Below are 15,316 nucleotides of genomic sequence, written 5' to 3'. Positions count from 1 at the left end.
CTATGTTTCTTCTGGACAGATGGGAGTTGAGAAATTTGTGGTAATATTTGTCTATACAGGTATGAGTGGTCTTTCTGTCTTCCTTAGCATCATAAACTCGCCTGAAGAAGGGATTTGGAGTAGGTTTTATTTGTGTTCTCCCTTCTGGGCATAGATCCACCCTGGAGAGGAATTTATGGCAGCCTTATTTCCCAGGAGGTCCTGCTTTTAGTCAGAAAAGGGAAGCTCTGAGAAAGCTTTATTTCCTTTTTTTTTTTTTTTTTGTGGCATCTGTTGACTCTCAAATGTCTTCAGCTTAAAAATAATCTTTATGCCAAAGTGACATATTTTGGGGTGGCATGTTCTGATCCCCTTCAACTGGAAGACACAGCATTTCCCCTATTTATTCGCTTCAGCGTCTTACTCTAAGTATATGATCCATACCTTCTGTTGTCACCTCTTCTGTGCAGATGCCCTTGACCCTGAGTCCCATGACAGGATTAGAATGTGATGGGGGAGACCAGCCAGATACTCAAAAAGAACGGTAAGAGAGCAGACAATTCAGTACATTGCTGCTTCAGGATTTGGGGGGATGGTTTTTTCCAGGAATTGTCAATGCTCTGAAAAGCCAAGTTCCTCAGTTCACTTCCCAGGGGCTGGGAGTGGGGTCTGGGATGCCTGCAGAAAACCTCTTAGCAGTTCTCCTGCAAACGCTGCACAGGAAACTGGACTTGACTTCTAAAGCTGGCCCCATTCCAGAGGACTTCATTCTCAGGACTTTTTGTTTTTTCTTTCACAAAAGAACCTGTTCTTGTGGATGTGGAGGAGCCGGGCTGCGAGAAGAAACCCGCTTTGCCAGCTCCGGGCCTGTGCCGGAGCCAAGAAACAAGGTTGGTCGGTGGCCGGCCACGTCCACGTGCAAGAGGAGGCCAAGGGCAGGAGGGGGCCCCCAGCCTCCCGCTGGCCTCCTGCAGGACATAAGAAAGGCTTGGGGCAGGAACAGGGGGTGGAGGCCAAGTGCAAGGGCAGCCTTGGCCCTGAGGCAGGGCATGGTCAGGCTGACCGGACCCGGACCCCGGGCTGGATGATGATTAACGGGGAGTCTGCGGCTCCAGGGCCCGAGGCAGGGAGGCCACCTGTGTGTGCACAGCCCGGCCTGTGACGTGAGCGACTTCCTGGTTACAGGTGAGAGCGGTCCGGATTCTCCGTGGCCGAGAGATTTGTTCCTGCGTTTCTGTGGGGAGAGCTCAGAGGCAGGAGAGGGGCCTTTGGGGACCGCAGTACCTTCGCTGAAGCCCCAACGGGCAGATCCACCTGTCACAGGTGAGACACCGCGTGAGCCTGGTGTGTGGCCAGCGGACTCCCCGCAGGTACCTGCTTCCTCCTGGGGAGCTGGTGCTCAGCCCCGGGCAGGCCGCTTGCTGGTCTTGGGGGGGAAGTGCTGGACGATCCAACACGTATCTGTTTCCCAAATTCCACAGAGTTAAAAATTAAAAGATCGGGCTGCTCTGCGAGTTTAGGAATTTGAGACGATTTCTCATCAAGCTTCACAGGGAGCTGTTCTCCGAACGCCTTGAAAGCTGAGACTCGCTGGAATTTGGAAGGTCTGGATTCAAAGGCTGGAAAATTCCTGGCACTCCCATTATTCATTGGACAGACTTTAAATGCCATTTATTCTTCCCCAATGAGAGGCCTGATGGAAAGGAAATTGCTCTAAACCTCTGGAAGTCCTAAGATTCCCCACGTCTAGCAGGCAGGGCCAAGGCACCTCCGAATACGGGGGCTCCCAGAGCTGGGGTACTGGGGTGGAGGAGGGGCCCTGGTGCCTTTGTATGTGCACATAGAAGTTTGTGGAGAGCCCCTTGTGTGCATTTAAATTCCCTCCTGTCCTACTTGTTTCTGGGTTTAGGATTTATGCTGATGCCTAAAAACAGGATGTCTGCAGCCTCTGGATTTTATGATTTCAAGCTTTTTCCAAGAACCCAGACATAAGGGTTTGTGTGTGTGGGTAAATAAGTGAAATCGCATCTGGCAATTTTCTTCCTGAGATGACAGGCTTGGTGGGTGCAGATGGGTCTCCTGAGTGTTTCTGCCTTGTTTGGACAGTAGGAAGTGGTTGTGATTTAAATCCTGTCTTGATGCAATTTAAAAAAATATTTTTATGGGGGTGTAGCTGATTTACAATGTTGTGTTAGTTTCAGGTGTACAGCAAAGTGAATCTGTTATATATATACATATATCCACTCTTTTTAAGATTCTTTTCCCATATAGGTCATTACAGAGTATTGAGTAGAGTTCCCTGTGCTATACAATAGATCCTTATTAGTTATCTATTTCATATATAGTAGTGTTTATATGTCAATCCCAATCTCCCAATTTATCCCTCCCCCTGGTAACCATAAGTTTATTTTCTACATCTGTAACTCTATTTCTGTTTCAATGCAATTTAATAAGATTTAAGATTTTTGAAAGACTTTGTAGTTTTTCAACTAAAAGTAGGTAATCCAAGTCTTCTGTAACAAAATGAATGAGAAGTAAAATCTCAAACTACTCCATAGAGATATGAACTTGCAAATTACCTGGCAGAGCCTTCCTTTAATTAAAGCAAACTGTCTGAGTTCAGTTACAACTTGGAATCAAGTTCCTTCCTGTACACACCCTTCAAAAAATACTGTCCCCTCAAGATCCACGTCTGGGGTCCTGTAGCACCCGGGGTGTTCCTACGTGCCCCCGTCCGGGAGGTTCTGCTGGGCTCTTAGTAATGGACTCGTTCTGTCACACAGAGAATAAGCGAGTTAAGTAATCTGGTGCTAGTCTGCAGCCTGGCTGACTAGACAATCAGTGACTAGAAGCCTTTCCTGGTGGACCTTAAGCTCATGCTGCAGTTTCAGTAATGCTGGGTCCGCACTTCACATTTATTGCTTTCAGGAAAATGTGTGACTTTTATAACTCGGCAGCTCAATCTCTCCTCCATCCTCCGCTTGAGCCTAGATTTCTAGGTGACTCGTAGAGCGATTGGCTGGTCCACTTGTGTTCATTGAACCTTGAAAATTAGTAAATGATTTATGGCGCTTGGTAATTTGGGATCTTGGATCCATCTGGGAAGGCCATGATTTCAGTTTGGTTTGTGTCCAGCTGCTGGACTGCTTGGTATCAAGGCGTATTTGTAGGGATTTACTGAATCTTTTTTAGATGATGTCAGGAGCTGAGTTGCTTGGTGGGAAGGTCCTGCAGCACAGATGCTGGGACCCTTACATTACACACACGAGCAGTTATGGTTTACTATACAGGCTGAATTTTGCTTTCCAAAGACATCAGAAATCAGAGGTGGAAACCCCACGTTCCTGCTCGTGAGCTGTGAGCACCCAGTGCTGCCCTTACAGGTAAAGTGGGGTCACGGGCCGGGCATCACCCGATCCCTCACACCTCACTCTATTTGATTCAGCAGCTTGTATGAGGTGCTTTCTGAGGGAGGAGGTGGGGCGGTTCTTACCTGTGTCTATTTCAGTTATTGTATTTGGGCTTGTGGGTTGTGGTGGCCTATGTCCTGTTAGAGACGACAATATGGAGCCCGGGGGGTATGGCAGCTTATCACAGAATCCCGCGCCGGCTCGCTTAGGGAACCCGCTGCCCCCTGATTTGGGGGGAAGGCATGTATCCCCGCCAGCGGAGCTGTGAAATCCATGTGGAGGCCAAAGCCAAAGTGAAAACTCCCCGCAGGTCGGGTCGCTGTGCTAATGACGTGTGAAATAAAGAAACCCTTTCCTGGGGCTGAGAAGTCGGTGTTTTTGTAGACACTTCATGATATGTTCAGTGGGAGATTTAACTTACGTGCTCTAAGCAGTCCTGGTGACCGCCCCGGATAGGCCTGTCCCAAGGAGAAGGAAAAAATAAAAATAAAAAATGCAGGGATGGAGAGTGAGCAAGAGGGTTATCAAAGAACAAAGGAAGGGCCGAGAGATGTACATGCCAGGATCCAAGCATGTGCTACCAAGGGGCCAGGAAAGCCTTACTTGGTCTACCCTGACCTCTCTCCTGCCCCAGCCCCAGAGCCCCCTCTACGGTTCCCCAAATGTGCCAGGCACGGTCCCGCCCCAGGGTCTTTGCACCTGCTGTTTTGCCTGGGAAGCTCTTCTGTACTTACCCATGTGCCGGTTGCCTCACCGCCTTCCCTGTTCACTGGGCACGTTCTTGGGAGCCTTTCTCTGACCTCTGCATTCAAAGCACCAGCCAGCCCACCAAACACACATCCCCTCACACACACTGCTCTCTTCTATTTGTCTCCATGCCTCTTACCACCTAATAAGCTTATGATCTAGTCCTTCCTTTTGCTGTCTGTCTTCCCTCTTGCTAATGTACACTTGTTGTGAGAAGGATTTTTTTCTCAATGATTAAAGCATCCTGATTGAAGTGAGTAGCAGTAAGCCCACACTCTGACCTTCTGGTTAGTGATTCTGTGGTCATGGTATAGCACGTGCTTCCCACGACTTATACATGGGCTTGGGAGCAAGGTCGTTGAATACACTGATTCTCACACTTGAGCACGTACAGGAATCGGTACCATGTTGAACTTTAGGCAGATTTCTGAGCTTGGCCCCCAAAGCTTCTAATCCAGCAGGTCTGGGCTGGGCCCGAGAATTTGCTTTTCTAACAAGTTCCAAGATGAGGCTGGTGCCACTGGCCAGGCTGACTTATCTCTCCAGGGAAACACATGAGCTGGGAGGGTCCCCATGCACCTCTGAATGGAGACAGGCTGTGACGTGCCTGCTTTGCTTTCCCAGGTGTGGAGGAGCATGCGAGATGCGGGCAGCTGTGGAGGCATCCTGGCCGCGCTGGTCGTCCTGGCTGGGCTGGCAGGTAGGGACCACGGAGCTGGCTGGCACGCTCCCGGGCATCCACCTGGAGTGGGCGGAAGGGACTTGGAGGAGGCCACGGGGGTGCATGGCTGCCAGCAGATTCTGCCTTAGGCTCTTCCTGTTGGGTCCCCTCCCCCCCACCTCCTCCGTTTCTTGCTGCGTCGGCCTCACTCCGGAAGGGTCCTTCAGGTGCACAGGAGCCCACCAGCCCTCCTCATCGGGGTCCTTGCTTGGGTACCTTCCCAAGGTCATTGCTCTTGTTGAAGCATCCCATTCCCCCGCCTGGATATTCTCCCCTTCCATTTCTACCTGGTCTTCAAGGAAGACCTGACTTGGGCGTCATCTCCTCCCTGAAGCTTTCCTGACCTTGCAGCTTTCTGGGTGATAACCCCAGCTCCCATTGTTGACAGAGTGAGGGACCCATTGCCTGTGAGACCCCTCAGTCCTCCCCACAGCTCCTCATCCTGGAACTTTCCCAGAGTATCACTCGGAATAGATTCCAGGTGTCCCAGGCCAGGGTCTCTGGATCAGATTCTGCGTTGCAGGAGATGGAGTGTGCAGACCCCGGGGTGGTTAGGGTAACAGGAGTTTGTACGCCAGCTTTCTTTTGACTATGTCTTGTCTTGATTTCTATGGCTTCCGGTGTGTTTGTCTTGTTTTCCTAGCTAGGTTTTAAAGTCCTCAGGGTATTCTTACTGCAGGGATTTTTTTTTCTTTTTTAAACTTCCATTTTTTTCTTTTAATTTTACTTGTGACAGATTTTTTTTTTAACTCATTTGCGTTTTTTTTTTTTTAATTAATTAATTAATTTTTGGCTGTGTTGGGTCTTCGTTTCTGTGCGAAGGCTTTCTCTAGTTGCGGCAAGCGGGGGCCACTCCATCGCGGTGCGCGGGCCTCTCTTGTTGCGGAGCACAGGCTCCAGATGCGCAGGCTCAGTAGTTGTGGCTCACGGGCCCAGTTGCTCCGCGTCCTGTGGGATCTTCCCAGACCAGGGCTCGAAGCCGTGTCCCCTGCATTGGCAGGCAGATTCTCAACCACTGCGCCACCAGGGAAGCCCCCTACTGCAGGGATTTTAAGGCGCTGTATTGAAGAATAATATACATACAGAAAAGTGCACAAGTCATAAAGGTACAGCTTGATGAAATTTTACAAACTGAGCACCTTTGTGTATCAACGATGGGCCCAAGAACGCTTCACAAATGCTTCCTTCAGCCCCTCCCCCTCCCCAAAAGTGACCATTGTTCTGACTTTTAGTTGCGTAGGTAAGTTTTGCTTGCTTTATACTTTACACACCTATAAACTCTGTTTCAGATGGCTAGGTAATAGTTTTTTTTTTTCTTTTTTTTAACTCCGTCCACGACAGCTTGAAAAAATAAAACAGAATAAAATAGTATAGGAATGATCAGAGTGTGTGATGTGCAGTCAGGACTGTTTTACAAATTTTGGTTTGGGGTGTGTTTACACATTAAGCCAAGGGAACCAGGCTGTGGTGGGTGTTAACGTGTATTTAGGGGCAAAGATGTTTGGAAGCCCATGCCTTGTAGTACGTGGTGCTAAGCATTTAGTAGGTGCTTGATATGCGTTTGTTTGTAGGGTGGAGAGGAAAACATTTTCCCTGCTTGTGTAGGGACTCATGGGGTTAACAAACCAGGCTCAGCACACATTTTAGGGATATGGCGCCAACGTGGCTATCTCAGCCACGGTGGCAAAAGTCTCTTCCGGTGGCTTAGCGGGAAACTGATGAACTCTGCGTCTACAATTTTTCTGAGCTATTTTTCCTGAAGTACTGTTTTGAAGGCAGGGATGGCTTGGGTTGAGGTCTGGAGATAGCTATTCCAGGAGGGGAGAGGATTATGGGTAATCCTAGAGCCCCCTAGGGGATGGGGTCCATTGCAAAAGCCTGAACTCCTAGGATGCTTCATCTTGGAAAGTGTCGGGTAGAGACACCTCCAATGGCTTTGAATAGCTGAGGACAACCTCCACGTGTCCCCAAAGGACTCCTGCCAGCCCTCGCCTGTCCACCTTTCTCCTAGCGTGATGGGTTATTTGTTCACTCGGTGAATATTCACTGGGAGCCTCTTACGTGCCATTTAGGTGCAGGCACTGGGATGAGCAAAACCAGGCACAGTCTCTGCTAACAAAGAGCTTAGACATCAATTGATAGAAAAATCAATACAAAATCACCACCATGACAATTGCTTCACTGATTCGAAAGCCTTTTATGGATCATTTGACCTGTACAGGGTGGTCTGGGAAGGCTTCTTGAGGAAGAGACGACTTGGCTGGGAGCTGAGGAGTAAGCGAGACTAGTTCTTCAGGCAGTCACTGCCTCTGCAAAGGCCCTGGGGCCAGAAAGAGTTGGTGAGTTGTATAAATTGAAGATGGTCTGGTGGGCAGAGGGTGGAGTTTGGGGCAAAATGAAGTTGGAGAAGACGTTGATATGAGACTAAGAAGGGTCTTAAGATATGATAGTGTTAAGGGTGATCTGGTCTGTATCCTAAAGGATGGAAATATTTTAAACAAAGTCTGGGGTGTGGTGGTGGGAGGTTGGAAAGGGTACCTGGTCACATATGCATGTTGAGAAGACCCGTCTGGCTGCCACATGGAAAGCAGTCTTGGGTGATGGCGGTGGCACAGCGGTGATGATGGCACCTCCTGCTATGGTCAGCGGGACATGGGGGGCAGCTCTGATACATCTTGGGACCCCCTCCCTCACTTGCCAGTTTCCTTCTGATGCTCCCAGCCCCCGATGTGTTTTGACTCCCATTTTCTCCATCGGAGCTGTCTTACCTGGGCACTTCCCTTCTATTGCCCTCTGCTTTATTTCCCTTTCTCCCTTCTGCTTTTAATTGTCTGCTTGTCTGTTCATTTCCAATGTTAAGTAAGAGATGGGAGCAGGTGAGGGGTCTACAGGTGCAGGAGGGAAGCTGGAGAAGAGGTAAGTGGAAGAGTAGAGGGGTTAGTTGGTGCAGACCCTCTGTGCCCCACACGCAAAGGAGACACCCGGCTGCTACTCCAAGGAGCTAAGAAGCAGTTGCAGAAGAATGGTACTTATGTTTAGGATCTATCTTCAGAGGACTGGGAGGGGCCAGGCAGCTGGCCCACATGCTACGGTGTGAGTGATTTCAGTTCTGCAGCTGTTCGGGCACAATGAGTAGAAGAGCAGCTTCTCAGTCCTGGGTGGCAGCCAGTCATTTACACGGAGAGGCCTGGTGGAGCAGGATTTGCAAGGCAGGAGGAAAGTAAGGGGGAGCGGAGCTGAAGCCCTGGATTTAGAATTGGAGGGTGTTGGCATGAATGAGCATCTTGCAAGTGGATCAACTCCTGCAAGGGAGGACCCGGTGTTGGGTGATCACCATAGCTGGTGGCCAAGGTGGGTGCGGGGACATTGATCGTTCCCATGGCTCTGCCCCTGGTTTGGCCCTTTGCTCTACAAAGTGAAAGGGAGAGCAAAGGGGAAAGCGGACTGTTTGATGAAAGGTCTTATTTACAATTTTCTCATATTTGTCCTGTGTGGGGCAAGTTACACACACCACAGCTGATAGGATGCAGGTGAGGGAGCAGTGAGATTCCAGGGCCTCACGTTACCAGAAATAGAGCTTCTGAGTCACAAGGCAGAGCTGGAGTGGAGTTTACTCATGGTGGTAGCAAGGATCGCAGGCAACGATGTCAGGGGAGTTTAGTGATTAGGATTTGATGCCGCCTGTTTAATTTAAAGGCCAAGTTCAAAGTGAAAGAGTTTCCATTTGGTCCAGGTCCCTCCCAAACTCCCACCTCCGAGCTGCACAGTAAGGTCTGTACCTGGTGCATTCTTGCTCCCATGTGCAGTCGGCAGGGAATTTAAAGACTGGCTTGGAGTGAACAGCGTTTTGGAGTGAATAACCTACCCGGCACCGGGAAGTGATAGAACCAGGGTTTCAGATGCTTTGCTTATCCTGTTGGAGTGGCCTGGACGGAGCAGCTGGCCGGGCAAGCCCGGGTCTCACCGCCCCTGCGCTCCCAGCACCCAGACCCGTGGGCTATGTTCAACCTACTCCCATGGACCCGAGTCCGAGTTGGGAAAGATGTTGTTATCACAGTGTGGAGTATGAGGACACGTCTCGTCTTTTTTTTCCTCGGGGTGTAGATTTGGCTGTTTCTTTCCTTTGAGCTTTTTTTTAAGATGCAATTCAGGGCTTGTGGAAAGAGCCAAGTTGGCACAGAGGCTGTGGCTTCCCTGGGGAATCATTTCTGACTTCCCTTCTTCAGGCTTTTTCCCGTTTTTTTAAAATCTCAGATCAGAGGGATCCTTGGATTAGAAAGATGTGCCCAAGGGTAAGAGAGAATACCCAATTTGAGGGGTTATTTAGGGTCATACTTTCTCTCTCTTTCTATCATGCCCAGAGGCAAAACAAAGAATAGTGATCATGTTTACCCCCAAACCGGATTAGTCCTAGTTAATTCTGACCTTCCCTCAGTTCTGCCTCTTTGGAGCCTGGGATCTCCTAGTTGACCCAGTCTTGCGGGCCTCAGGGACGCTGCCTGTACACCCCATTCTATCCCATTGACCTGGCCCTGCCATGGGCATCATCCCTGAAGTGCATTCTGGGTACTCAGGTGAGTGTCAATGTGTTAATGCGTGTCTGGTGGGGAGGTTCCTTCCCAGAAATCTTTCAGGTGGTAATTAGACTCTTTTAGAACCTGCCTTACAACTTGACCTTATAAGATTGGAAGGAAAGAGGGGCTGCAGTTATTTGGGGGCACCCAGTGTGGATGGGGGTTGCCTGGTGGACCCGCAGGGTTCATATAGCTCTGGAAGGTGATAGAAACATGTAGTCTTTTTTTTTTTAAGATTTTTTTGATGTGGACCATTTTTAAAGTCTTTATTGAATTTGTTACAATATTGCTTCTGTTTTATGTTTTGTTTTTTTTGTCCGTGAGGCATGTGGGATCTTAGCTCCCGACCAGGGATCGAACCTGTACCCCCTGCATTGGAAAGTGAAGTCTTAACCACTGGACCACCAGGGAAGTCCCTGGAACATGTAGTCTTACTGATGGTAAGACTACAGGCGTGGCTGAGAAGAAACCAAGAGTGTGGGCTGTTGGGGGGTCTTTTTACTATAAACTCTGAGTGAGATCAGAGGGCAAAGTGTGGGAAAGAGGGAAAATTCAGAGTGGGAAGGGCTGAGTTTGTGTCTCAGACCCACCACTGTGATCACAAGTCCTGAGACGTTGCTGGTCTTGATTTCCTCAGCATTAAAATGTAAGAGGTAACAGATGAGAAATCTTGGAGATTATCAATTGCTCTGTAAGTTCTACTTTGAATTATTATTACAAACATGGGAAAGCCTAGGAAAAATCTGACCACCAATTCGCTCTTCTGGGGTGATAAGAAAATCAGTCCTAAATGGCCAAAAGATTTCTTGAGTTCTTCAGGATCAGAACACACTCCATCTTGAGTGTTTCTGACTGAGTTCCCATGAGCTGGAGAGGTCTTGATGCCCTCCATGGGGAAGGCCAGTTAGGAGTTGTCATTCCAGTTAAAACCAGTGTCAGAGTGCATCTGGTGAGCAAAAGGTAGAATGTTGTGAGAAGTCTGAAGGAAACATTTTACTTTCCTCTATGATTTTCTTGGTTTGTCTTGTAAGTCACATAGTAGTGACTGCTTACTGAGTGCTTGAGAGTCATGTTAAGGGCTTTATGTGGATCGTCTCATTTGGTTCTTAAAACTAGTTGCTGTGGTACTTTTAACCAACCTTGGGTCCACTTGCGCAACACGCAGCCAAGCCAGTCTACTGACGTGAGGTCGTGGTGAAGGAAGGTACAGCGTTTATTCCAAGCACCAAACAAGGAAAACAGGCAGCTAATGCTCAAAAGACCCAGACTCCCTGATAGCTTTCAGGGAAGGGCTTTAAAAGGCAGTGTGAGGGAGGGGGTCATGGGGTTCATGAACAGCTCATGGACATTCTTCTGGTTGGTTAGTGGAGAGATAACAAGGTAGTATTTCAGGAGTTAACATCATCAGCCTTCTGGTTCCAACTGGTCTGGAGTCTATGTGCTTGTGGTCAGCATGCACTTAACTTCTTTCACCTGGTGAGGGTTTCAGTATCTGCAAAACAGCTCAAGAATATGGCTCAGGATATTATCTATAGCCCTGGAGGAGGAGCTAAGTGTCCTTGACTTTGTTTTATGGCTAAACTATTATTATTTTGTCTTGTTTGACTGTTTTCCTTTTTTTCTGCGTTTTCACACTTCTCTGGTTAAATTTGCTATTTGGAACTCAGGGAAGGTCTAAGAGGTTAAAGTTTTTCTACAAACAAGAGGCAGGGGGGATAAGGGAGGGGAGGGTCTATCCCTGGGAAGGCCCCATAGCATTCTACTGTGTTTCAGTACTAGTGTCCCTGTTTTGCAGTGAGGGGAGTGGTCAAGGAGAAGTGTGACAACATGCCCAGTGAGGCAGGACTCTGGAGCTCACAGTATTATGCTCTAGAACTACCTGCCCACCCGCTGGAGTTTTAAACACAACACTAGATGCTCTAAGACTCTCTACGAGGCTGCCAAATGCATCCCCCCAGTGTTGTCATTGAGGGATCCCACTCTTCTGCATCCTTTACATCCCCACAGAGTTCTCCTTGAGGGATCCCACTCTCCTACGTCCTCCTATGTGTTTTCCCTCTCTGTGTCTCCCCCACGTATCTCTTCTCGTCCTTAGGAAGAGGGGTGTGGCATTAGTGACAGTTCCGTCCTAAGGGTGCAGGGGGGCGTGCGGTGAACCATGATCACGGCAAGCTGGGGTCTCCACCCTCTATGCAAAGAGAAGCTTCTTTCCACTTCCCCCTTTGAGCCTTGGGCTCTCCTCTGAGGTGGAAATCACATGTCCTTCCCACTTCACGGGGAGGAAAATTCTCACTTCATGGTGAGGCTGAAAAACTTGCCTGAAGTCGCGGAGCTAGGCTAGTGGTGGCTCTCTGGACAGGCTGGGGTCAGATACTTAAGGTAACATCCCGCAGGAGGTGGAGGAGGGACATTTCTCCCTCCAGTCCCAACCCCACTGGGAGTTCCGTGGACTGTGGAGTGGGGGGACAGCCATGGAAAGCAGGGCATGGGCGTGGCTTCCTGTCCACTGGAAGCTCCTGAGCTACTGGGAGACCTGGTATTGAGACCAGTAGGACATGGAATCTGAGCCATGGGACGGTCACCCAGTGGTCACAGCTGGTACACAGAAGTGCTACATTGCACAGTTGACTTCTGTAGTCATCCCCTCACCACCTTGAAAAATTGGTTGTCTTTTAGCTTGTGGATCCGGCAATGAAATCATAGAGGGTCCCAAGAACGTCACGGCGCTGAAGGGCTCGGAGGCTCGCTTCAACTGCACCATCTCGCAGGGCTGGAAGCTCATCATGTGGGCTCTGAAAGGCACGGTGGTTCTGAGCATCACGCCCACGGAGCCCATCATCACCAACGACCGCTTCACCTCCGCGAGTTATGAAGAGGGCGGTAACTTCATCTCTGAGATGATAATCCACGACGTACAACTCAATGATACAGGGCAAATCAAATGCAGCCTCCAGAACAGTGACCGGGATGGATCCGCCTTTCTTTCTGTCCAAGGTGTGTATGCAGGTGACTCCAATGGGAGCATTTGGAGTTCACTGGGTTAAATGTCAGGGGGCTGGAAGGGACTTTCTGAAGTTCATGTCATATATGGGGACATATAGGGTCGACCTTCGGTTGGTGCTATGCTTAGAATTATTCTGAACTGACGGATATTTTGTTACTTATCACCACGCTCCCTCCCCCTCTCCATTCTTCCTGGCCTTCCTTCCTTCTTTCATATGTGGACTCGCCTTCAGTTGGTATTATGCTTAGAACTATTCTGAACTGACTAGTGTTTGTTGTTTTTATGTGTTTATTTCTCTCCTCCCATCCTCACTGACTGTCTTTCTACTTTCTTTCTTTCTGCTTCTCTCCCTTTCCTCTTCCTTTTCCTTCCTTTCCCTTTCCTTTCCTTTTTCGATTAAGACTATTAAAGACAGCTTTTATCACTTTTTCATCTGACCAATTTCAGTACTAATAACTTTTCTGGTAGTACATCCCAGAATTCTGGGGCCAGTTGCAGTCACTTGTCTTTGATTTAGAGAGAGAGAGAGTTGACCATCATTGCCCTTTTTCTAGTTTTTCATATACTTGACTATTTCTTTGCCTGACATCATTTATCAACTTTGAATCATGCTTTAACTTTTTCCTCTTTCCAGCTGAATTTCCCTAATCTATTACTCTTCCTGCCCCCAGTGGTTCTTATAATCAAAGGTGTGTGTTCACTAAGCCTTACCAAGTCTTTAGAGAAAATAAAAGAGTAAACAAAATTTATAATAATGGATAACTTATTTTTCCTTTTATCATTTATTCATTTTCATCATAGGGCAGTTGTGGGATCAAAGGTAATTTTCAGGTGTTGAAGATTATACTACTTAGTGAAAAAAATAAAAGGATACAAGGATTCAAAACATCTTTATCAAAGTTTAATCATTTTGCATTCCTTAAAAATGTAATTATGTACTATTTGTAGATGCATTGGAGCTTTTAGAGTTCCTGATTTCTATGGCAGCATTTCTTTTAACAGACTACATTGTGTCTTTGAAATTTTTTCTTATGCCTGTTTATTAGTTTGTTTAGGAGAAATTTCCTATGATTTGGTCTATATTCATATTGCTATCAAATCAAATTTGATAATGTTTGGTGGAGTTACATGTCTACCTATTTCTATTTGCATTTTTTAATTTAGTCAAATTGTTATATCTTTACTTTTATGTGTCTTTAATTTTGTGTGGTTTAATTAGGGGCACAATGATATTCTCTAAATAAGTGATTCTGTGAAGCTACCTGGATTATTGGCTTAGTTTGCATGACCAAATTATTATTCTAATAATTTGTGGTATAAAGGAAAGAACACAGGACAAGGAACCAAAGATATGGGTTCTGGTTTTGTTTTCATCAGTTACCTACCTTGGTGACTCCTGAAATGGCTCAATTTCTTTATCTTTAAAGTGAGGATAAGGCTCCCCTGCCCACATCACAGGTTTACTATGAGGATCGGATGGAAAAATGACTGAGGATGGTTTGAAGACTCCAAAGCCCTGTCTGTTTCAAGTTACTGCAAATGAAGCTGGTGGGGCAGAGAGGTCTAGTGGTAAATAGCACAGACGTGGGAGCCTGACTGCCAGGTTCAAGTTCCAGCTTTATCACTGACTGTGTGACCTTGGACATGTTACTTAATGACCTTGTGTCCTAGTTTGCTCATCATAGGGCAGTTGTGGGATCAAATGAGTAGGTCTATATAAAGCCTTTAGAACAGCACCTGGTTCATAGCAATGCCCATAAAGTCATTTGTTATTATTTGTTGCGTTCCCAGTAGGGGCATGCCATTGTGTTAGGCATTTAAGGGGGACCCAAGGTGAATGCAATAAGACACAGTCCTGCCCTCAAGAATCTTACAAGAAGAGTAGATAATGCAAGTGCATGAATAACAGTGGTGCAATGTAGATGCTGGCAGGTGCAATGAGAGGGAGACAAGGTAAGGTTCAAATTGGGAAGGGAGATGAGAGACTTAGTGAAGGCTTCTAGGATGACTCCACGGAGCAGGTGCCATACGAGATGTGCCTTGAAGGTCTGTAGATAACAGGCAAAATGGGGAAGTAAGAGAGGAGGAGGGCACCCCTGGATCAAGGAAACAGGGTTAAAGGCATGACTTATTATTGCTATGCTTATGGCATATCAGATTCATAAATCCATGTGGTTTTATAGCGACTTTCCCAAGATGCATCTATGAAGTTGTCTGAATACCCCTAACATGCATTTTTATATGTTGGTAATTACTGTAGCTTTTGGTTTTAACACAGATGGAAGAACAAGAATCTAGGGAAGTTAAAGTCTTCCCCAAGGTCACGTGGAAGGAACCCATAGATCGAGACACAACTCCATCCGTTTACCCTGGTTGCACTGGGCTGAATGGCACTTTGCTCTTAGAGAAACAAAAGTTCTCTGGGCAACAGGGTCTCTTCGAGGGAAAAGAACCATGAAAAAAGAGGAAGCATCCAGTTTATTTTGAAAGTGAATTTTCTAAAGTTTGTTTTTTTCCTTCCCATGTATCCACAAGAAAAAGAAAGAGAAATTACATAACTCCATGTTGAGTCATCCAAAATCTACATGAATATTCTAGCCATCACCCTGTGTAAAGTGCTTGTCATGCCACTGGATGACCTTTGTGAAAGCCAGTGGGAAAAGGTGGATCACAAATACTGAGAAAGGAAATGCTTCAGATTGCTGTATTTTTGCCCATACACCAATTAATCACACACCAAACTCTAGACCTCTTGTGTTTTGAATGCCACTAAGCTAAGACTTGAGTTCAAGATCAACTGTTACTAACTGAAGCAATACCACCCACTTACCCCCAGTTTCTGTCATCTTAAACCTCTCCATCAATGAAACAATGAATGAAC

General features: G+C 47.2%; 1 protein-coding gene across 5 annotated transcripts in view; it reads left to right on the top strand.

Moving 5' to 3' along the window:
* Positions 1-1,138: 1,138 nt before the first annotated feature.
* IGSF5 (immunoglobulin superfamily member 5) overlaps positions 1,139-15,316 on the top strand; it is a 42,864-nt gene continuing 28,686 nt past the window's right edge. For 3 of the 5 annotated variants that reach the window (XM_061193901.1, XM_061193898.1, XM_061193897.1), the window contains exons 1-3: positions 3,180-3,362; positions 4,761-4,836; positions 12,108-12,425. In XM_061193901.1, the coding sequence (XP_061049884.1) occupies positions 3,219-3,362; positions 4,761-4,836; positions 12,108-12,425 (538 nt within the window). In that variant the 5' untranslated portion in view covers positions 3,180-3,218. Of the gene's footprint in view, positions 1,350-3,179; positions 3,363-4,760; positions 4,837-12,107; positions 12,426-15,316 lie in introns of those variants that run through there. The other 2 variants (XM_061193900.1, XM_061193899.1) reach the window with 2 other exon arrangements.

This window comes from Eubalaena glacialis, chromosome 6 (assembly GCF_028564815.1).
Source record: "Eubalaena glacialis isolate mEubGla1 chromosome 6, mEubGla1.1.hap2.+ XY, whole genome shotgun sequence".
Taxonomy (NCBI): Eukaryota; Metazoa; Chordata; class Mammalia; order Artiodactyla; family Balaenidae; genus Eubalaena; species Eubalaena glacialis.
Note: the sequence above shows the minus strand (reverse complement) of the source record. Positions and strands in the feature narration are given on the sequence as shown.